This window comes from Cladophialophora immunda (genome assembly GCF_000835495.1).
Source record: "Cladophialophora immunda strain CBS 83496 unplaced genomic scaffold supercont1.2, whole genome shotgun sequence".
Lineage (NCBI taxonomy): Eukaryota > Fungi > Ascomycota > Eurotiomycetes > Chaetothyriales > Herpotrichiellaceae > Cladophialophora > Cladophialophora immunda.
Genome location: NW_015622542.1, coordinates 6,358,914 through 6,381,032, shown reverse-complemented (window position 1 = coordinate 6,381,032; position 22,119 = coordinate 6,358,914). Strand labels below are relative to the sequence as shown.

At 54.4% G+C, this 22,119-nt stretch overlaps 4 protein-coding genes across 5 annotated transcripts; 3 read left to right on the top strand and 1 right to left on the bottom strand.

The window, feature by feature from the left end:
• Nucleotides 1–897: 897 nt before the first annotated feature.
• PV07_04386 (uncharacterized protein) lies at nucleotides 898–6,222 on the top strand. The gene is made up of 3 exons (XM_016391187.1): nucleotides 898–1,719; nucleotides 1,935–2,912; nucleotides 2,971–6,222. Exons 2-3 carry the CDS (start codon nucleotides 2,177–2,179, stop codon nucleotides 5,184–5,186), a joined length of 2,952 nt encoding a protein of 983 aa, XP_016253089.1. The 5' UTR covers nucleotides 898–1,719; nucleotides 1,935–2,176; the 3' UTR covers nucleotides 5,187–6,222.
• Nucleotides 6,223–7,331: 1,109 nt separating this feature from the next.
• On the bottom strand, nucleotides 7,332–9,315 carry PV07_04385 (uncharacterized protein; the record flags this gene model as incomplete). The annotated part of the gene is made up of 2 exons (XM_016391186.1): nucleotides 8,536–9,315; nucleotides 7,332–8,478 (listed from the first exon to the last, which is right to left on the bottom strand). The coding sequence occupies exons 1-2, from the start codon at nucleotides 9,249–9,251 to the stop codon at nucleotides 7,332–7,334; spliced, it is 1,863 nt and encodes a 620-aa protein (XP_016253088.1). The 5' UTR covers nucleotides 9,252–9,315.
• Nucleotides 9,316–10,558: 1,243 nt separating this feature from the next.
• On the top strand, nucleotides 10,559–13,230 carry PV07_04384 (uncharacterized protein). Its single transcript, XM_016391185.1, has 2 exons — nucleotides 10,559–12,427; nucleotides 12,516–13,230. Exons 1-2 carry the CDS (start codon nucleotides 10,568–10,570, stop codon nucleotides 13,173–13,175), a joined length of 2,520 nt encoding a protein of 839 aa, XP_016253087.1. The 5' UTR covers nucleotides 10,559–10,567; the 3' UTR covers nucleotides 13,176–13,230.
• A 4,759-nt stretch (nucleotides 13,231–17,989) lies between these two features.
• PV07_04383 lies at nucleotides 17,990–22,076 on the top strand. 2 transcript variants are annotated; one of them, XM_016391184.1, is made up of 3 exons: nucleotides 17,990–18,436; nucleotides 18,634–18,843; nucleotides 18,932–22,076. In XM_016391184.1, exon 3 carries the CDS (start codon nucleotides 19,142–19,144, stop codon nucleotides 21,533–21,535), a length of 2,394 nt encoding a protein of 797 aa, XP_016253086.1. In that variant the 5' UTR covers nucleotides 17,990–18,436; nucleotides 18,634–18,843; nucleotides 18,932–19,141; the 3' UTR covers nucleotides 21,536–22,076. The 2 variants fall into 2 exon arrangements, with proteins under 2 accessions (XP_016253086.1, XP_016253085.1); XM_016391183.1 differs by having other exon boundaries at nucleotides 18,634–22,076.
• Nucleotides 22,077–22,119: the final 43 nt, after the last annotated feature.

Genomic DNA, 22,119 nt, shown 5'->3' with positions numbered 1-22,119 from the left:
CGGCCTCGTACACGCCATTTTTGTGCAAATGATTGGCGCTCGCGGAGCTTTCCCAAGTCAGTCTCTAGCGACAAAACAACAAAACTCGGTACGCTGCACATGGAAAAAAAAAAACACGACGAGGATAAAAGGTAATGGATGGCGACTTGGGCGAGCAACGAGAGTAGTAGCTTGTTCTCCTCCAGATCTCTCTTTGATGGTCTGCTTGTTATTTTACAGGCTGTCTTGAAGGCCTTGCCGCCGTCCTTGCAACAAAGATGCGCGCTGCGTGTGTGCTGTCCATCTGCTCCGGGTGTACATACGAATACTCGGTTCCCTTTCCTTCACCATCCTTCAAAGTTTGTTTCAAGCCAAAAGTAAATGCACATTGTTTGTCCGATTTCTGATCCAATCATGGCATTGAGCGATCTCTCAGGAGATTACTCCTTACGCATTGTGTTCATCATTGCAGGGACGGGTAAAACCTCTTGGGCGCGGTGGTGCTGGGATTTATTTGATGGCGTAAGTAATCGAAACTCGAAGCAAGCACCCAGGGTGGGGAAGGGGCCGTGTTTGCGTACTCGTCGAGGTGCGAGGTGGTAGTGGTGGTGGTAGCCAAGTCGTGTGTAGTAGCTTGGGTACGTGTTCTGGAGGGCACCCCTGTCGGGCCTTCACTAGGCCCTGGCTCCCCCTAGCCCTCCGTACTTGTCCTGCTTGGGCTTGCTGGCTTGCTGGCTTGCAGGCTACCGCCGCCACCAGCGCGCTCCCCGATCGACATTGGGCTGTGGGTCGTCGGGTGGTCACTGGTTGGCCCGCAGCTTAGAGAAAAGTGGGTGCCCACCGTCACAGCGCCTGTGCTCTGACTGAATCATTCATTTCACCTCACCACTCAGCTCAACCACTTCGACCCTTTGTTACGGCTGGTGTTGCTGCTACTGCTCCTGCTACCTGCGACTTGCTACTTGAAACCTGCACGCAGAAAGCAGTGCTCGAATCCCTTTTTTCTGTGGTGTTGTTCTTTCTTCTTTGCCTACTTGTAATCATCAGCATCATCATCATCATCACCACCACCGCAACCAACCACCACCACCACCAACTCGGACAGTCCCATGCCACCTCCTCTTGCCTCTCACCTACTCCTCTGAGCATAGTCCCGAATCAACCTCGCGCTTTGCCATCTCACTGGCGACCGACGATTGGCGATTGGCCCTGTCCTCCGAAACAACAATCTCCTTCCTTTTGAGCCGGGAAACCGCCAAGCCAAGCAACAGAGCAAAAAAAGGCTCCAACCCGTCTTTTGCCCGGCATCACCTCCCGAGTTAAAAATTTCTCTGACCTCTTTTCTTCGCCTCTCAAACCCTCCCTTTCCCTTTCGGCGAACCAACCATCACCTGCTGCCTGGACCTCCTGGAAACCACCAGACCACCACATCATCATCACGTACGCCCCCCCCCGGTCCATCTGCCGCCCCAACCCAAAAAAATCAATCCTACGGAGCTCCCAAGACACAAAACCTTCCCACTTCCCACTTTCTCCCACTCCCCTACCCACGCACGCCGACCGCCTATCTACCGTCTACCTTGCCGCGCCAGACCCAGCCAGCAAGAATATCCTGCAAGTCACCGACAGGCCACTGGGGCGAAAAACACCAAGAGGGGACCCAGCAGGCGACCCTCATCTTAACACTTCCCTCGTACTTTTTTTTCGCGCGTTCCTCAAAACAAAAATTTCTTCTATCCCGTACGTGACTCTTTCCCTCCCCCCTTCCCTCTATTCCACACCCAAAAAAACCCACCCACCCAACTTCCTCCACTTTACCAAACCACTCCCCTGCCATCCTCACCTCGATCAGCCCGCAGCCCGTCCTGTCGCGTGTCTCGACAGCTCACAACAGAACATCCACCCTTCCGCTAATCCGTTTACTGACCTCTGTGGCTTTCCTTCGTACCTTGCAGGCTTTGTTCTCCTCTTCAGCCGAACCTCCCAAACGCCCTTGGCCCAGAAATCCATCGAAAAATCTCAACACCATCCTGTCCTTACTGAAGTCAATCGGCATCGACCCCAAGAACTTCATCGATTCCACCCTCAAAACAAAGAGACACGACCGTCCTCGTCGTCCCTACACCCTCGTCGCCGCGCTTTGTCGTCCAATGGTCGATTGAGCTCGCCGACTCCACTGGTGTATTGAAATCGGGTAATGGACCCTAGGCAGTCACTGTCAAGGACAACATCGTCCAACGTTGCAACACCTCAATCCACGTACAATCCGAATAACATGGCTTCCGCATACGCCATGCCTCCGTACCAGAGTAACACGCATCTCCCTCCCATCAACTACTCCCAACTCCCGCCTGCCAACCAGAACTACATGGCCCAACAGTACCGAAATGACCTGCCGCGTTACAGCTCGGCTCCTACCGCTGCGCCTGTCCCATCGCCAGCTCCTGAAAACAGATACATGGCCCCTCAAACGTCCATGGGCGGTCTACCACCGTCGTCTGCGCTGCCACAACCCCATAACCCGGCGCAGCAGCAGCCGCAGCAACAAGCTCCTCCACAAGCTTATCAGGGGCCACCGCAGCCGCGTCAAGCCTACCCGCAACCTCTGGCTCCTGCCCCTCCGCGTCAAGATTCTTTGGCGCCAGTGTATGGCCAGCCGGACAATCGTCAGGCGTGGTCCCAACCCGAACCCATGCCCACCATGACCACCGACGTCGGACGCGATCCGACACGAACTCATGTCGTGGGCTCTCAAGGACGAAGAGGCATCCTGCCCAGCGCACCAGGGCGCCCTCCAGTGATGCCAAACGGTGTTAATGGCTCCCAGAAGAGCAGCGCAGTTCCTCAAAAGGATGCTGATGGAAAGTTCCCTTGCCCCAACTGTACAAAGACTTATCTTCATGCGAAGCATTTGAAGCGGCACATGCTGAGACGTAAGATTTATGCACCTTTCATCGTCATTTTGGGGGTACGCTAACAACTATTTTGCAGACACTGGTGATCGGCCGTACATGTGTGTTCTGTGCAACGATACGTTCTCCAGAAGTGACATCTTGAAGCGGCATTTCCAGAAATGCTCGGTTCGCCGTGGCAATCCAACGGGAGCAAGCCACTTGTCAAACCCTGCTGCCCATATTAAAAAGAACCAGCAGAAGGCGGCGACTGCCTCGCCAGCAAGTGCCACCACCCCAAACGCGGTCATGCCCAACCCTCCATACACCACTGCTGCCATGCCTAACACTTCGGCGCCGACCACGAGTGCCCCTGCCCCTGGAATGGCCTATCCGATGCAGCCCAATGGCCCGGGCGACATGCAGCGTCCGGGGCAGCCCATGCAGCCTGGTTCTGGACCCGCCGGCATGGACCCCAATGCCAACAACTCGTGGTCGATGCACAATGCCCGAAGTAACCAAATGATGTATCACTCCAATTCCACACCTCCCGATCATTATGGCATGCAGCCCGGTGGAGGGGAGGATAAGCGCAATGTCATGCCTGGCGCTCATCATATTGGGGATGACTGGAACCATATGTTTCCATCAGGTGGCAATGAGGGATACATGAACCCCATGTTCGGTGGTTATGACCAATCCCAGAATGATGTCAAAAAGGACTATGAAACCCATGAAGGTGGATCGAATGGCTACTACATTCCCTCTACGAGCCTTGGAGCTGACGGTACGCTTGGACCCCCTCTCTGGAATCTGCATGCATCTCGGCAAGACTTGTTCCAAGCCAAGGTGAACTCGCTATTAACGTTTGTCTTCCCTGGGGGGTTACAGGAATCGCGCCGAGACCCACAAAATGATTTTTTGAGGTCCTGCCTGACCGTCGAAGCCATCCAACATTTTCTCGATCTCTTTCCGAACTTTCAAGGTCATTTCCCATGGCTTCATTTACCGACCTTTAACTTCCTGACCGCCTATGACGGTCTCATCCTCGTCATCATCTGCAGTGGGGCTGTGTACTCTGATCGCATTTCTCAACCTCAAGTACGGGCGCTGATGCAACTTGTCAAGGCTGGCATCGACCGTACATCACAACTCTTACAACACCTGGAGCCGGGAGTCGCTAGGAATCGGCTGTCGATGACTGGGGACACGGAGTTTGAAGAACTCCTCGCGCTACAAATTCTTCAGAGCTTGTTTGTCTGGCACGGAGGTCCCGACGAGAGAGCTCTTGCCCGTGCTGAAAGCAAACGAGTGCTGTATCTGGTTCGACAGCTCGGCATGTTGACTTTGGCTAGCCCAGAGTATCGTCATAGCTACAGTTATCTTCACAACCTCCAACCGGGTCAAACCGCCCAGCCGTGGCGCTGGGATTGGCGTTCCTGGGTGGAACAAGAAAAGCGGTCGCGGCTGATGTTCATGGTCTTCCTGTGGGACGCGGCCATGTGCATCTACTTCAATGTGGCTCCCCAATTTTCGTCGGCCGAGATCAAATTACCCTTGCCTTGCGACGACGCGGCCTGGGAAGCTCCAGATGCCGAAACCTGTGCTCAAGCCCTCGGCCTTCGTGGGGCGGAGGCTCAGGCGAGGATCAACGTGAACGGCTCGCTCCGGCTGAAGCAATTGGAGATGCACCACGCAATGAGTGCCTTGCATAGCACTACCGTAACCATGCAGCCGCGAACCACCAATGTTTATTCCAAGTTCATCCTTATCCACGCGCTTCATGTGGAAATCTGGCAGGTCCAGCGTTCAAGATATTTTTTCGGCTCCTCGGATTCCCCCATGACACGTCTCAAAAAGCCAAAGGTGTCGCCAGAGGACGCGAACAACATGTACAAATCGATCAATTCCGCTCTTGCTCGGTGGAAACAAGCTTGGGACCAGGACTATGCGTTGCAGTATCCTCCAGGAAATGGTGATCATATTCCCAAGCGTATCGGCTTCTGTCGGGATGGCGTACATTTTTATTGGCTCGCTCGTGCATTCATGCAGCCAAACCGAACGCGCGATTGGCAGCTTTCTGCAGACGATCGACTGCGGCAAGTGCTGCATGGGCTGAAGAAGGCCAGAGAATGGAGTCGGACCGACGGTGCCCAACGAGGCGAAGAGCCGGGCAGTGTGGCCTACATCGATGAAAATTATGCACAAGAGACCCTGGAGCTGGACATGAAACAGCTCTTCCGACCTCTCCACACTCTTGGCGACAGCCCATTGCCAATGCCAGCGGGACAAGCACATTCCACTGACTATCGATGATACACCCATTGTTTCTCGTCACCAACGTTTGCCGACTACAGTCCTTGTTGCGCTATTCAGCCAGTTTTCCAACCCGTCGCTATGTGCTAACGTTTTGTTGTCTCACCACCACACAGCCCGAAATGAGCTCGGCCTTTTGGACGATTACCTTTTTATGTCTTTTTTATCGAAACTTTAATGCATATAGATCAGTGGACCTCAACTGGGGATATTGCTTGCGGCAGACTTCCTGCATCACTACAGCTTTATCCAGGTTTAGCCGCCACATACCTGCATGGAAACGGCGTGAATGGATTGCATTTCCAAAGGACCTGGCCAATTGCGCCGGATTTAATGTTACACAACTTGCGGAATATCCGGTCAACATGGCGGGGGAAAAAAAACATTAGACGGGCGGCGAAAATGATGGCAAGTTCCACGGCGGAACGTTTCTACTTGAGCACGTTCAATGATGACGACAGGGAGGCTTTTGACAGCAGCGCTGAACGACAAGAAGGCTTGGTGAATGAATGTTTGTGGGAAGGACCTGGAGGGTTGGAGAAAGATTGAGATGGATTGTTGTGATGGTTCAGCCACGACACAGGCTGGGCACTTTTTCCCACTTCGACGGGCGGCTTGGGGTTGTGTTGTTTTCTGGCGTTTTTGGGTGGGGCTTGCATTGTACGGTCTCTTCAGCATTTTGCGAGATGGGGAACATATTTCTAAAGGACAAAATCAAAGTCAAGGGAGGTTGACCCTTGGGAATGGAGGGTGACATGGGTGTTGCACGGGGCTGGCACCAACGGTACCGGCATCTTATGGTCGGAGGCACGGTTCTGCCTGTTCACGATCGAGGAACCTGACTGACGGATGAATGCGAGGAGCTGGGCTTGTGATGGCCCGGGCCATTGGCGAGAGCAGCAGTCGTCCGAGAGGAGAGTGCAGACATTGGTTGAAAGGGTGCAAAAGGGGACTGTTCAGTATTCGCGCGAAACATAGATAGAGAGGGCAAAAGATCCGTAACGCAAATGAATCCAATGGCATTTCTGACCTTTGATCAGCCTTGTCCTTGTGACCTGCCATGTTCACCGTCCATCGTCTATCATCTCTTCGTCTCTCACAGCACGCCTCAGGGCGGCTACGGGCACGGTCGATGCTCCAGGATGATGGAGTGCTGTGGTCTTGCATGTGGACTCGCTGGTGGTGGAGAAGGTTGGGGTTCCCACTGTGCCACTCGATTGTGAAACGGCCCACTCTGTTCTTTTTCTCCGAGGGATTGAACTCGTAACGGCGATGGGGAAGAGGGTGGTTCTGGTGGTGGCGACGATTGGTTGCTTTTTGATAGAGGATGGAGTAGCTTCTAGCGTTGGGGATGGAGGGAGTACGAGTGCCGAGTAAGTCGAGCAACTCGTATGCAGGTCCCAAGATCTGGCCCCCCCTTCAACGCCACCTTTCTCCATCTGTACCGAGCGCCTACATCACCCTGTACTCCGTACCGTAGTGAGGGTCCGAGTTTGAGAGTTCGAATAAATAGTTTAGTGCAGTTGGGCCTAGGGTCGAGGAACAAAGTGGCTAGGGTAGGTAGCTGGCTAGTAAGTAGTGGCAGTCGACCGTTACGCGTCCCCGCCCCTGACCTTGCAAGACAATGAATGACCTTTGATCCTTTTTGACTTTCTCGCATTCCCCTTTTCCACCCCCTGAAGATCACGACCGCGACAGCGACCACGACGACTGACGACGACTGACGACGACAAGCTTTTATCGATTCGTTCGATCGAGAACCTTAACACCTCCCTCCCCCTTTTTTTTCACTCTGGCGACTCGACTCGACTCTGACTCGACCAGCAACCCGTCTATTCTTGTCGTCCAATACAGGATCTCATGACATGTGAGACCACCCATCGCCAAGAGAAGGAGGTGACGCATTCAAGGGAGGGGAGGGGGGGCCGTCTGTACCTTCGCGGCACAAGGCAGGATATTAGTCCCCATACTCTAATTGGCCCTGTGACTTGATTCCCGATACTGGACCTACTACGATGATGATGCCGATGATGGGGCTCGGGAGGCTCCATTCACGTTTCCAGTAGAGTGCACATACACGGACAAAAGCAGTGAGAACGGAAAAGTTTTGGTTATAAAACGAGAAAATGTCCAAGAATTTCGGAACTATTGGTATCCCCTCCACACGCTGTCCGAGCGGGTCTGCGTGAGCGAAAAGTAGCCCGTGCTGGCCAGATTGACCTGGAACTCCTTGAACTTGCGGGCCTTGGCCTTCTTCTCGAACAAGATGTCCAGCTCCATGTACGTCAGGCCCATGGGCTCCGGGAGGCGGAACCAGCACCACACCAGACACAGCAGGGTCGTGCCGGCGAAGAAGAAGCACGACTTGCCCTTCCAGTCCCACGCCGCGGGGTTGAGCATCCGCGGCGTGATGATGTTGGTGACGATGCTGACCACGTTGTAGGCCACGCGGGCGATGACCACCGTCTTGACGCGCAGGCGGCTGGACGGGATCTCGGCCACGAGGACGTAGCACACGGGCCCCACCGTGAAGTCGTACACGAACGTCAGGACGATGATCAAGGACCCCAGCGCCCACGACGTGCTGTCCGTCTCCTGGAACGTGCCGACGATGCCCGTCACGATCAGGATGATGAACGACAGCACCAGACCCCCCAGGTACAGTGTGCGGCGGCCGATCTTGCGCATCCCGAACCAGGCCAGAATTCCGGCACAGATCGCGCCCGCATACATGCCCACGGCCAGGTTGAAGCTGTCGGCGGTGTCAAAGCCGGCTTGCTCGTAGAAATACGCGGCGTAGCCAGTCATCGTGCTGCCGCATAGGGCTTGGGTGCACCAGACCATGCAGCATATCTCGGTTCGTCGAAGGTCGGTCCCCTTGAAGCAGTCGAGGTACGACACGCCGCCGCCATTCAGGTATTTCTCCACTTCGTTCGTGTGCTGCATCATCGCCACGGTCTCGTCGGCATTGAAGTCGGGGTCGGAATCCTTGGTGGTCAGTCGCAACAGGGACTTCTTCGCCTCGCCGATTTTCTCATGTCGGACCAGCCACCACGGGCTCTCGGGCGCCAGGAGCACACCCGCCAAGATGGGGACCGCGAACGCCCACTGCAAACCGAAGGGTATGCGGTACGACCATTCGGAATTGTTGTGGACAAGGCCCCGGATGACAGCCACGCCGCACAGTTGACCAATAAGCCAGCACATATTGACGTTGGACGTGAGATAGGCTCGCAGAGCCACCGGCATCACCTCCGCCGCGTACGTGGTCGAAAGAGTCTGGAAGCACCCCCTGTTTGTCGGGTCAATATGAGCTTTGAAGGACATTGGGTGTTGACAGTTTGCCTACCAGGGCAGACCACACAAAACCTGGGCGGCGAGGAGCATCCTGATATCGACAGCAAAGAAGGCAAGAAACACGAACAGAGACATCCAAATCAGAGTGCCAACCATGGTTTTGTGATAGCCAAAACGATCGGTGAAAAAGCCATTAAACATCAACCCCAGAATTTCCCCGGCAACAGCTGCATTAGTGAGACCAGATTGCCATGCGGGGGAAATCTGGTAATCCTGTTGACTCGATGGGGCATGCGGGTGGAGGGGTGCGCCATAAGAGCGCCTGAAGACTGGAAATGCAAAGAACGAGTTGACGAGGGTCAAGTCATAGCCCTCCATGACGATGGTCATGCTGAGGAGCAGCGACCATGCGATCGCCTTGGGATACAACCGACAGCCCCTCAAGAACGTCATGGCATGTTCGGCCTTTGTAGCGGCTCGAGCGTCAACCGACAAACTGCGCAGGCCAGGAATGGCCGCAGAGAGGCCGTGAAACAAATCATCATTGGATTGTGTAATGTGTATTCGGTCCTCCGTCGGAGATTTGGCGGTGTTCCGCTGCTCATTCTGTGTCTTCAAAGGTTCAAGGCGGCATGAGCCTGGTTGGCTGGGGGCCGTGACGAACTCGAGATACTCGGAGGGATGAGGCTTGTCGCTGGAAGCTCTGTAGCTGTAGGTGCCGCCATCGCCGCCTGGGTCGCGGCCGGCATTATTGCTTGCATCGCTCATTGCCAAGCTGGGGAGAGATGGTTGTTCCCGATCATGGTGTTTGAGATGTTAGATTCGCATGTTGGGAGTCGCAATGCGGTCGTAGAGAGCAGAAAACGAGGTTGAGGCGACGTCGACGGTAATGCCGGCGGAGAAGGGCAATAGAAAAAGCGCAAGCTGGGGCTGGCGATGGAGATGGAGATGGGCGAGGAAACTGGGGTTTTGGATCTCGCGTCTGTCGTTGTGCGGCCCCGGGGCCTGCATCAGGTGGTGTCATTGCGGTGACACTTAAGCGAGAAAAATGCCATCTGTGGCAGAGATCATGGCCCAACAAGGACACCGGCGAGCGCCAATTGAGGTTTGGGCCATGTGGAATGATGGGTGAATGGATGGATGAGTGGATGAGGAGCTGCGGCCCCCGCGAAAACGACTGTGGCGGGATGGTTGGGGAGGGAGGATGCGATTCTGGGGGTGTCCAAGCGAAGCGAAATGGCGGCCATTGGGCCATTTCCAGGCGGGTGGGTGCCTGTGGGTGCCTGTGGATGCCGGTGGGTGCTGGTGATGCTGGTAGGTTGCCTTCGGCGTAATTATCTAACCAAGCTCCGCCAGTTGCGCTCATTTTTCGCCCAAATCCTGCAGCTCGGCCATTCTCTTCGCTCGCAAAAATAAGCTACGAAAGGGCATCAGTTTGAATGATACTGTAGGAACTTGCATGGGGTGGTAGATGTGCTTGGGAACTAACCCGCCGAAGCTCTTCTCCCGGCGTTGTGGGCTGCGCAAACAGGGATCCTGCGAAAGGGAGGTTAGGGGTGAAGTCGATGACGACCTTACCCCGGATTTCCTCGATGGTCGCCCAAGCTCCTCCCCTGGAGGCCCCAGCCAGGCGGGCCTCGCTGAAATCCAGGCTCCACTACGCGAAGAGTGCCAGATGGTGGCTTGCATGCTAGTGGTTGGAAATGCTGGATTGTCCGACAGCCAAGTTTCGCGATTCTGTGCGGGTTGTGCTATACGGCCTGGGGAAAAGATGGTGTCTGACAATATCAATATACTCCGGGTTGAAAAACTTGCCAATCTCCCCCTTTTTTCTGAGAATGTTATGTGAAGTTCAGGCCATACTGCAAATCCCTTGTTCTGACATCCAAAGTGAGCCCTGCTCGACGATGCTGGCCACGACGGTAATGATGCTTTTTGAGGTGCCTCTGGAGTGAAAACCTGCAGGACCACGCTCTACAACGCGCGTTCTCAAAAGGAAACTATGCCGACGCGTAGCGCGTCTATCTGCGGAATTTGTTCCAGGTCAATTGCGACGTCTAGTCAACACTCCCAAGTGACGAGCTATGGACGATTTTGACGCCTCCCCCCGGGCCTCGAAGCGACGCCGAACAGGAACATATGCCACGAGAAGGCGGACGCTGGCCTCGTCACCTGCGGAGTCTGTGAACGAGACGCAAAGAGAGACAAAGGCCGTCGAGTCGAACGAGAGGAAAAGGGTGTCGGAGCACGAGGCACACAATACTGAGAATGAACAGTCTGCGGCTATTGGCGAACATGAGGCCGTTGAGCCGGACGACGAGGAAAATGCTGCCCGGAACACACCCCGCAGGAGCAGTGGCCGAAGAACCAAGGCAATAAATGGTGTTTCAGACCCAGTCTCGGATGCCCCCCCCAATAACTCGACAAAAGGGAAGACAATTGACCAGGGTGTACGGGAAGGCGGAGAAAACCCACAGAATGACCTCCATGTCCCTGGAGCAGAAGATGAACACGAGGAAGGGGAGAGCACAACCTCGGAAAGACCACGATCAAGCACACGTTTAAGACGACCATCTCGACGACTCGAACATGCCAATGCGGAACCACCATCACAAAAATCTAAACGACGGAAAACAGCTGATGGGAAACCCTCGACTGAGTCTGTGTCATTACAGCCGGTTTCTGTCACCGCACCAACCAGTGTTCTATCACCACAACCAAAAGGAATTCTAACTCCGTCTCGACGCGGTCGCGGTGGTCGGATTGGGCCACGTAAATCGGTGGCTTTTGAGGGGGCCGTGGATGACGATCAGAGGCAGATTGAAGAGCAACTCGGCTTCAAGGACATAGTCCCTTCGAGCAAGAAGAGCGGAAAGAACCAATCAAAGCACGTCGACACCCGCAAAGTGGTGAAGCCCACAGTAGACCAGGAAGAACTTGAGGATGCTCTCGAACACGGAGACTCAGAGTCGGGAGACGAAGATGCCGGGAACGAGGGATCCTTTTTGGAAGAGTCATTTGATATCAACGACATCATCTCAGGCTCTCATGTCGCAGAAGTTCCTCCACCAGGAGATGTCCCTGCCGATACCACCGAAGACGAGGATCCACACCTCACAAGTGTCAAACGACAAATCCTCTCTCGTATCACAGATACCCACAGCGACGACCTCTCATTCTCACCTTCGCCTGTCCCCTCCCATCTGCAGACCCAGTTTACAACTCTAAATACCCTTTTGACTGCAACGGTAGCATCTGGCGAATCCAACTCTCTCCTCCTCCTTGGCTCCCGCGGCAGCGGAAAATCTCTCCTCATCCGACACGCCTTGGATGCCTTGGGGAAAACCCATGGCGGCGACTTTCACGTCGTCAAGCTCAACGGCTTCTTCCAGACTGATGACAAACTGGCGCTGAGGGAAATATGGCGCCAGCTGGGCAGGGAGATGGCGGTGCCCGAGGACGAGACGGGGGAAGTGAGCAGTTACGCTGACACGATGGCGAGTCTGTTGAGTCTGTTGAGTCACCCGGAGGAGCTGGTTGGCGACCTCGACTCTATGGCCCTTGATAACAGCACGGCGGAAAGAAAGGCTGAGGGAGGAAACCACGCGTCCAAAAGTGTGATTTTCGTCCTGGATGAATTCGACCTTTTCACCACCCACCCACGACAAACATTGCTCTACAACCTCTTCGACATCGCCCAGGCACGGAAGGCCCCCATCGCGGTGATCGGCTGCTCCACGCGCATGGATATCGTCGACTGTCTGGAGAAGAGGGTCAAGAGTCGCTTCAGCCACCGCTGGCTGCACGTCCCCAGCGTGAAGAGTCTTGTTGCCTTCGCGGAAGTCGTGACGGGTGTGCTGTGCTTGCCGGTTGATGGGAAGGACGCACTGGGTGTCACGAAGGAGGACCTCGATTGGAGGCGAAAATGGAACGACTACATCAAGGTGAGTCCTGGACCGCATCCTCCTGCTCCTTCTGGGGGGGGGGCGAGATAAGAAGAGCGAAACCTTCCTGACCTGCAAATCCGCGTAGACCAAGCTCCTCCCTGCGTCCTCCACACAAGCAGTCATGGAGAAAATCTTCTACGGCACGAAATCCATTCCGGACATGCTGGCGGCGTTGTACATCCCCGTTGCTACCATATCCCTGCCTGCGGAGAACGAAGTCGGTGACGACAGCCTTTCCCAGTCCCGTCCACCCGTTATCGCCGACACAACAAGCTCGCCGCCCTCGCTGCTGGACCTCCTCCCGCATCTGCCCATTCTCCATTTGTCCCTCCTCATCTCTGCCGCGCGTCTCGAGACGATCTACGACGTCACAACCACGAATTTCACGCTCGTCCACAAGCAATATACCGAGCTGCTCACTCGCTCCAAGCTTCAGCGCTCATCGTCGTTTTCGTTCACGAAATCCGGGGCTCTCACGGGTACGGGCCTGAGATCGTGGAGCAAGGACACTGCGAGGGCTGCGTGGGAGGATCTGGCGCAGTGGCAATTCATTGTGCCGCACTCAGGGGTGGGCGGCCCGAGCGGCGCCGGAAGGCTGGGCGACGAAGGGCTCGGGGGTGATGGTATAACAAGCAAAATGTTCAGGCTGGACGTGACTCTTGATGAGATTGCGTGGGCGATTAGAAAAAGGTCCGATACCGTCTCTGCCGGTGAAACCTTGATGAAATGGTGCAAAGAGGTATAACCTAGTTCGTAGCGAATGCACACAACCCAAAGTAGAAGCCAAAAACATGTACCGCAGGGCTCAGCGGTTTTCTTGTGCCAACGTACTAATAGAATGTGTATGATCGCACGATCTCATGCAGGGTGAAGTGAAGGGACAAGATGATAATGAAATGTCGGCAAAGTAACGAGCTCTTCCACCTGGCTGAGCCCGTGTAAATTAGGGTTCAGGGCTGCTGGAAGGATGCACATGATGCATGTCCATGGCCCGCCACCGTCCGCCGAGTGTTTCCAGAAGGAGCAATAAACAGTTATCCCGCTTGCTTCGAGGTGTGCCCAACCCAGTAGGGACCTTGTCGCGGGACAGGGATGGCCATATCATCAATGACTCAGAAGACATGTTCGGTCCACTCTTTGCAAACCAACTCATCCTTGCGGCGCCAGTCGCTGCACGCCGGGGAACTGGAAGCCTATGGAGGCCACAAGTACTTTCAGGCCAACACGTCAAATTTCCCCGAGGGTCCAGGCGCCACCAATGTCCCTAAAGGGGGACGTTTGTTGTGACGTGGCCTTGCTGGCAGAGTACTGCAGAAGATCTGAGAGTTTGGATTTGATGATATTGTGGATGGGGAGAGGACCGCTGCATTAGCATGCTTCTGGAGAGACCGGTGCGAAGGAAGTTGAGGTCAGGCAGTGTTAAGCGCCAACAGCCGATGTTGGCATTGACGGGTGTAGGCCAATCCGTGCGTTGAGACCAGGATGCATGTGCTGATTGCAGGCGAAAACTCCATCCGGCATCTTGTCTCACGCCTCATCGCCTAATTAGTGCTTTGGGGGGTGGTCTCTGGGGCATCGAGAATCCTGACGCGGGCGTATTTCATAGGCGAGGGCTGGTGACCGCCTCTTCCAACTCGAGTTATGCAGCACCGGTCGTCTGCACGAGATGCAGACCAAAAGAGCCAGGTACAGCTTCGTTGCAGCTCCCGCAGGGTGCAGATGAAGCTTTCAAGTCGGTTGGCGTAGCTCGCAGCTATCTTGACCGGCTTCATCGAATATCGAGACCCCCCATGTTGGTTACCGGACCCTGGCAGAGTTCCCAAGTCGGCGAGTTGGATCAGAAAGTGACCAGTAGATCTTGCTCGTTTCACATGATATGGTGTGGCTGCAAACTGGCTGTAGGTAATTGAACTTGACGCCGACGTTTACCCCATTTTGGCTTCGTTCGTGCGCATGGTGCAACTCTTGCGTTACCCCCGGAGCATCTGTTGGGCACTAGACGCAGAAGCCGTCACTCCCGTCGAGCTATGACATGTGTCTCTCGTCCCACAGCAAACTGTGAGGCCGCTTCCTGGGGCCGTAAGCACTCATGCATCGCCCTGCAACACCAGCCGGACGTGGGGAGGAAAGGGATCGTCGAGGCAAGCGTCGCCTTTGTAGAAGGCCAAGATCGAGGGGAGGGGGGACCTGGTGCCATGGACTGGAGCTCGCAATGCGTTGTAGGTGGCTTGTCAGGCTGCCGCAGGGCATGGAGAAACAGGAGTGAGGCCTGCAGATGGACCGTTTAGCTCTTGCCTCTAGTTTCCCTGCGTCCCTGTTGCCAGTTCCCCCAAGGCGAGTGCCACCCAGATTCTCGGTCACTTCCGTCGCCCGTACGCAAGATCCGCGGCCGGCCAACTCTATTTCATCTTCATTCCTCGCTCTTCCTGCGCTCTTTTCTTTCTCCCTTATTGTTCCACGGGGTGAGGATGTTTCTGCGTCGCTTCCGGGCATTCCCAGCACCCTGTGTGCCCTGATTGCGGGTGGTCTGCCCTCAGGAAGCCACGCCTCAGTGGGCAGGAAAGGCCGCACGATGACTCCCTTTGAAGAACGTCCACGGACAAAAGACAATGACAATGGTAGCACTGCCTCTGCAATCAGGACTGAACGCTATTCTGGCCAAAGTATGATTCTGGGTCTGTGCAATTCAGCTGATGCTGCAATCCAGGTCAATGATGAATCTCAACAGTCGACATGAGCATTTTGAGCACCGACATTCTGTTCGCGACACATTTTTGTGATTACAGAATTCGCTTCACAAACTTTTTCCCATCGATATGTTTTCGTTGAGCTCAGGAGATCTTTCAGCATGTTGTATGCGACCTTTCCCTGACTGTCCCAGCACACCAGCATCGAAGGATGTGGGCTGAGAGGACAGCTCAAGATATTGAAGATTTCGAGATGATCTGTCGATGAGACTGACTCTCTGCATGGAAAAATCATAATCAAGGGACTCGATATCTGCTCAGCAGTCCGTGGTTGTCCTGTGTTCTGCGATACGCGATATGGGTGTCGTGGAATGAGACCGACGCGACGTCCAACCGGGGCGATTATTGCGGCTCTGCGGCCTAGATTTGGCCGACGTCCTTGTCCAAGGAGCTTCAGAAAATGTCAATGAGACTTTGGCTGGGGGCGATTACGTACGAACAAGGACTCTTGGGGTCAGACTCGTCTCTTCGACACCGTTGCCGTTCACTTGCCGAGACGGCAGGACCGTCCTTGCTCTAGGCACTGGGCACATGCACTGGGGAGGGCCACCGGATCTGAATGGCGCTGATAGTGAGAATATCGCAGCAAAAGCTGTAACGCTTCCGCCATCCGCAGCCACTGAGAGACAAGATTGGACGAAAGCACAAACTTACCAGTCGTGGACCGGGTCACAGATTCCCTCTGACTCGTCAGTCTTCGCATCCACCACGACTACCGACAGCTACTCATTGCCCCCAGGGTATCATTGATCAAGAACCAGCGAGGACTGAATGCACAATGACAGAACCCCTGCAAGACGCTTTGGTTTGGCGATTCCCTACGCTAAAGCGATGCCCTAGAATGGCAGACAGGCGCTGGCAGACCAGTGAGTCAAGACCAGTGAGTGGGAATGCCACAGGCCCCGTTTTAAAGCTGACATCCCCTCCTCCGTCCTCCTCAGTTCCTTTCAGGCTTTTGGCTCTTCTGTCAATTGGGACATTTGGCTCAAACTCTTTCAAACTTCAGCATATTGGCCACCTATCTCTAGGATCACGGGTCTTGCAAGGCTAGGACTCAGATCCATCTCTCATCATGTATAGGAGGGATCGACCATTGGCCCCAGGTTTGTGCAACCCAGACATGCACGACACAGTTTGGCTTTAGAACTACATAGTGGTACTACCTCAACCTGCTGACCACCCTTTGAAGCCGTCGGATATCAAGCCGCACTCGCTGGTAATGGCAAACACAACCTACCAAATGGTAAAATCCGCGACACCATTGTCGCTGTCGGTAACAAAAGCTAACCCAGAAGCAGACAATCACAATGAAAGATTTAGCGATCTAGGCAGTGTGCGCCGCACAGGCTCAGATCGTCCTCAACAGCAGTCTCAAACCCAACCTCAACCTCAACCCCAACCCCAACGTCCCTCGAAACCTCAACCGAAATCTCCCCCAAAACCTCCTCCAAAACCTTCAGGAGAGCCATCAATACCTGGAGTATCGTGAACTCTTGGGCGGTTTCGCATGTCTCTCGTTGCTCGCCGTGATTGAGAGCAAGAGGGCCTGCGAGTATCCGACAAGAATCTTGAGGGAAACGGTCCCTGATTGAAATCAAAGCGGCCTATCGTGGGAAGAGTAGGCCGCATAACCGACGATCCAGGGGTTGTCGGCAGGAGCAAAGGACATGCACTTATTCCAGACAGGAGGCACAGGATCTTGGTGAAAGCAGCTACGAATGAATACACAAATGTCATTTAAACCCGAGTCTAAACCTTTTTGCCCCATCTATGAGTCTTGTGATTGCAGGGTTCTTGTTGGGCATCGACACGAAACTATGGCAGTGAGGCATGGCTTGCTTTCCATGAAGCCATTCATCACCGGCAACACCCAATCGGCCCACGCGGCCGGTACCCAGGTAAAATGCTCCATCGCGGACGCTGGAGATGCACAGTTCAACCGATGTATAATGCAATCTATCCAGATCATCGGCAGGGACAGGCTGGCGCAACGATGGGCGGCGCCCAAAGTGAGTAGAGAGCCGTGACGAGACGTTTCTGCCAGATTATGTGGAACCGCCATTCGCACCGCACCGCACCTGCGGATTATGACAGGTTTTGAAACCTTCCAATGACTCGCTCTAGCTAAAGAATGCATTCTGGCACAGGGGCATTTCATCGGAAGGTGTGGCCGAAAGAAAGCAGCATTCAGGGTGAATTGATAGAATGACAAGGCCTTGTTTCCTCGAAAAGGATAGGAGATAATGGTAGCAGGATTCAAGTCCTTGGATCCGGTGGATAACCGGGGGAGGCGTGGATCAAAGCTGGAACTGCAAGGCCGGGGATTTACCAGGAACAGTAGAGTCTCAGCCAGAATCCATGATGCTGTGACCGTCCTTCGACAGAGCAGGCCAACTACCTGGGGGGTGGCCACACATGGAGGAGGCCCAATTCCTGGAAGCGAGGGGGGGTCATGCGAGAGAGTAGTAGCGGTGCTTTCTGAGTGAGCCACGGTAGAAGTCGAAAGGAGTCGAAAGGAGTCGAGTCAGGTCGAATCGTGGGGGGTGAAGAAAACGAAGGGCGCAGGCATCGGTGCGTTGGCGAGGCTAACGGCCTCATTCTTCAGGCAGCCAACCAGCTGCCCAGGGGGGAGACGATGCCCAACCTGGAGGAGGAGGTCAAATTCAAGACAATAAGCGCTCCCGAGGCGAGGGAAGAGGATGCATTCTCTCGCTCTGTTTGTCCACCTACCTGCAGGCTGAAACAACGTTTGGTAGAGGCATGATTCTTTGGCTGTCGTGGCTGGCTACCAGGGAGCCCCTTGCGCTGCTGGGAAGCTAGCTGGGGGAGCTGCAGAAGTCAACTAGCAACGCCAGCAAACTAAGCTCTGGCTGTTCGTCATTGGCCGAGACCCCGTTGGTGCCGTTGAGCCATCGAGCCATCATTCCACCAGGTGTCAAGGCGCCATGCACAATCGATGCAGACGAGGAAACGGATTATGTGACTCGACCGCGAAGTTGAGGCTGCATGGGTCTGTGCAACATGCAGGCCTCATGCCAGTGGGCAAAGGACGAACATTCGGCCAGCAGTGGGCAGAAATGACCTGTCACTTTTTCCCCCCTCCAACCTCCGGCCTTGACATCCTCTCTCTGCTCCTGCCCCTTTGGCCACCAAAGGTGTCGCCTTCACGCTGCTACGGTGGAACCAGTCCGGTGGTGAACACCCTCACGCCCTCACCTACGATCATCTGGCTCGGGAACAGGATGCCGGGGTGGTAAGGGCAAGTTACTCAACATTCCATTCTCCCAGTGATCCAATCCAAAGCTGGCAAGCTGGCCTTGTGCCATCACGAGGAAGCTCGCTGGACTCCAGCCCCGTTTCCCTATCCTGTTCCCATCCCACTGGTCGTTGTGCCAGACTTTTGCACCCTGGTCACTCTTCTGCAGCATTTTCTGACAGGTCAGATTTCTCTTGCAGGTCTGCGGAACCGACTGACGCACACACACACACACACACACACACAACCATACAGCCAACCAAGCGAAAAGGTGGAGGAGAGACAAAGATCAAGAGAGAGAGAGGGAGGGAGGCAAGCAAGAGGAAGACAGGGAGCTTTCAGACGTCACTGGTGTTTCCAAACACCACGCCTTGGACCCATCGCCGCCAATGCCATTCGCGTTCGTCGAAGTGAGTGCCAACCAATCATCTTCCCGAGTGTCGGCCATTTCAATCATGACATTTGCCAAAAAGAGTCGGTTTACCTGACGAATAGCAGGACTTGAACTCTCCAGATCCTGACCTGCACAGTCGTGTGCCTGTCGGACACTTCTGATCGCTGCCGCTACTGCGAGTTCTCCCGATCTGCCTAACGCCGCCGCCAAAGGGAAGTGTGTCGTCGCACAATTTCTCAACATTCAAGTGGTGACCTTTATCATACTCCCCATGATACCTCCTAGCTGGATCTCAAAAAGCTCTGCAACGTCCAATGGTAGGCGATCGCTCGCCGCAGCCTCCCAGGGAGACATGGGAGGCTCTCAAGCCCGAAATCCGCAAGTGGTATCTGAAGGAGAATCAAACTTGCGAATACATCCAAAAGCAGCTTCGTCTTCGCAGCCTCTTTGTGAGCGAGAGGCAGATCAAAAACAGGCTGAGTGAATGGAAATATGAACGCAAAAAAACTCCCCACCAGCATTACCTCGCTATGTTGGTGGTGGCGGAATCATGGAAGGCTCGCGGCGGTGAGGCTGTTTTCGAGGTCCCTAAAAGGGAGGAACGAGTGACTTATAACGCCCAGAAGGTCAAGAAAGAGTGCGAAAGGGTCAGGAAAAGACACCTATCACAGCGAGAGTCCTTCAAGCTCCCATCACTTTGCGAAGCCGAGTACACTTTGAGAAGTGCTGGCATCTCCTGGAAAGACAAAGATCTGATAATACACCACGATCACGCCGGAAAAATCCAGCTGTACGGACCACCTCTGCAATGGCACGCAAATCTGCACGGTCTACCACACCGGACATGCCCTTCGCGAAATAGAGACATACTCGCGAGTGGCGGCGGTGGTCTTACATTAATTCTGAATCGACAAGATGATAAGGACTCTCCACCCTCAGAGCTTGAACCTGTGCACATCTGCGCCGTATCTCCAGACGAACCGAAATCCCGAACTCCATCGCCTCCGAAGATTTCTCCAAAGCCACACACACCACCCAGTGCCGGCAGTCCGGAAAGAGTCTTACCCCCGAATGGGACCGTGGCGACGACTGACTGTCAGGTATCGTCACTTGAGCCAATTCCCTGTAACGAGCTTTCGTGGCCAGAGCCCGTGAGAAACATGGCCGATGGCAACAACACATCTTTCCCATTGGATCCATCTCATATGCTGCTGAGCCCACCCGCTGAGACATTTCCAATCGAAGACAAGGTCTATTCCCCTCCATATTCGAGCTGCTCGGTATCTTCGACAGCAACCTTGGTTGTGCTTGCCACACCCCCCGAGACCATCTTCAACCCCAATGCATGCCGTTCATGTCAACCACCACATTCCCACCAAAGCTACGACTTCAGCGAATCAATCGGAACGCTCTGTAAGGGCATCAAGTATGAGCCACCCGTGTATTCAGCCTACGTGCACCCTGTGTGTTCATTTCAGGACACTAGCGAGGAAGACCGTAAACTAAGCGCCAGTCAATGGGCCGCTCCATATTATTTGCAGTGTTTTTCCGAGAATTTGCAGGAAGACATCCTCGAATACCGTAAGTCTCAGTCCATGGATATCCTGCAATATGCTTTGCAGCACAACAATGAGTTCATCCTTCCATGTCTCAGCTGGACTATGCTCGTGCTAGGACAGACTCAACGGATGGAGCAACTGGCGGATTTTCTTTCTGCCAGTTGTGATATTATCAGCTCCCAGCCTGCCATGCGAAAGAGCTACACATACGAGGTACCCTTCCGGTACGCTCTTGCGTGGGCCAGTAATGATCTTGAAGAGATGGACCTGCACGGCGAGTCACTAGGACGATCACACACGCAAATCGGACAAATTTGGGGCAGAGAACACCCAAACTTCTTCGTCAGTGGCTACCTCTACGCATGGCACTCAATCTGGAAGGGCGATTACCATGCAGCATTGAGACTATTGATCAACAGCCTCCCAGTATGTGAGCGGACAATGGGTCGTCACGATCTCCTGACCATTAACTGTTTGTCCATCGCTGCTAGAGCTTATGCACATATTGGTCGTACCGAAGCCGCAGTGCGATGCTACCGTAGAGCAATGAGTGCAACACAACTCCTGGAAGAAGACCAAACCCATGTCGAAGCCCACGGACCTGTTCTCCAACTGTTTCGTTCAACCCTACTATCTCGACATGCAATGCTCCTTTACCATCTGCAAGACCCTCTCAACGCGGAGAAACAACTCCGCAAAGTTCTGGATATCCGCGTCCTGATCCACGGTGTTCACAACCTCATCATTTGGTGGGCTGCCTGGCCACTCGCTTCCATTTTGCAGGCGACAGGCCAGTTCGCACATTCGGAGGCCCTCATGGACGAGTTGTTACGGTGGCATTACTGGGAACAGGAGGTCGAGTGGTGTATTCGGAGGGGAGAGCCGCCGCCACCTCGGCCGCCGTTCCAGTGGCTCCGATTCGGTCTGCACAGAACCAAAAAGGAAGAGGGGGCTCTTCCCTTCCGAGTCGCTGAGGCCCTTTACCCTTCCCAGATCTGCAACGCCGGCTTGGAAATGCCTCAGCCTAATGGGATGCACCTCGCCCAACAGCCCTTCGTGAGCGGAGGCATGGACGTCTGTCTAACGGTGGCAACGACGGTCTCAGGAATTCCACAAAGTGAACGTGACTGGGACTTCCTGGAACCTTGAATCGCAGAAGAAACAATTGTGATTGCGCCATGCCATGGCTGGGTCTGGGTGCCCTTGCTCCAGTGGGTGGGACCCGTCTTCCGACAAGTCGAGTGCCGTGGTTGAGACCATGAATCACAAACATCCCTGGAGGTGAGAGGTCTATGTGATGTTGATGATGTTCTCGATTGAACCAAAGGAGCCCCGAGCCCCGGACTCTCGGGGCCGAGTTATAGCGCAACTTGCAGAGGCGCTCACTTGGCACGATCTTTTCTGGGCGAGCTAGAACGAATCTTCCGTTCGAGCTACTCACTCATATAAATGGAAGCCCGGCTTGGTTGGACAGGGCCTTTTATTAGACACCGAGCCTGCATAGTCTATACCAGGCGAGGAACACGGGCACCTGGGAGCGTAGAAAAAAAATGACCCGACGCGTTCTAAAACTTGCGTCGGGTGGCTCCCATGAACGTCCCAAAAAAGAATAATATGTATTGGAAGCCTCAAAGAACGCCGTCTTCTAAAGTATAGACTTCTAAAACAAAGAGAGAATATTTTTCAATCCATGGTCTGTGTCCGCTCGACTTTACCCGAGTCATTGGGAAGAC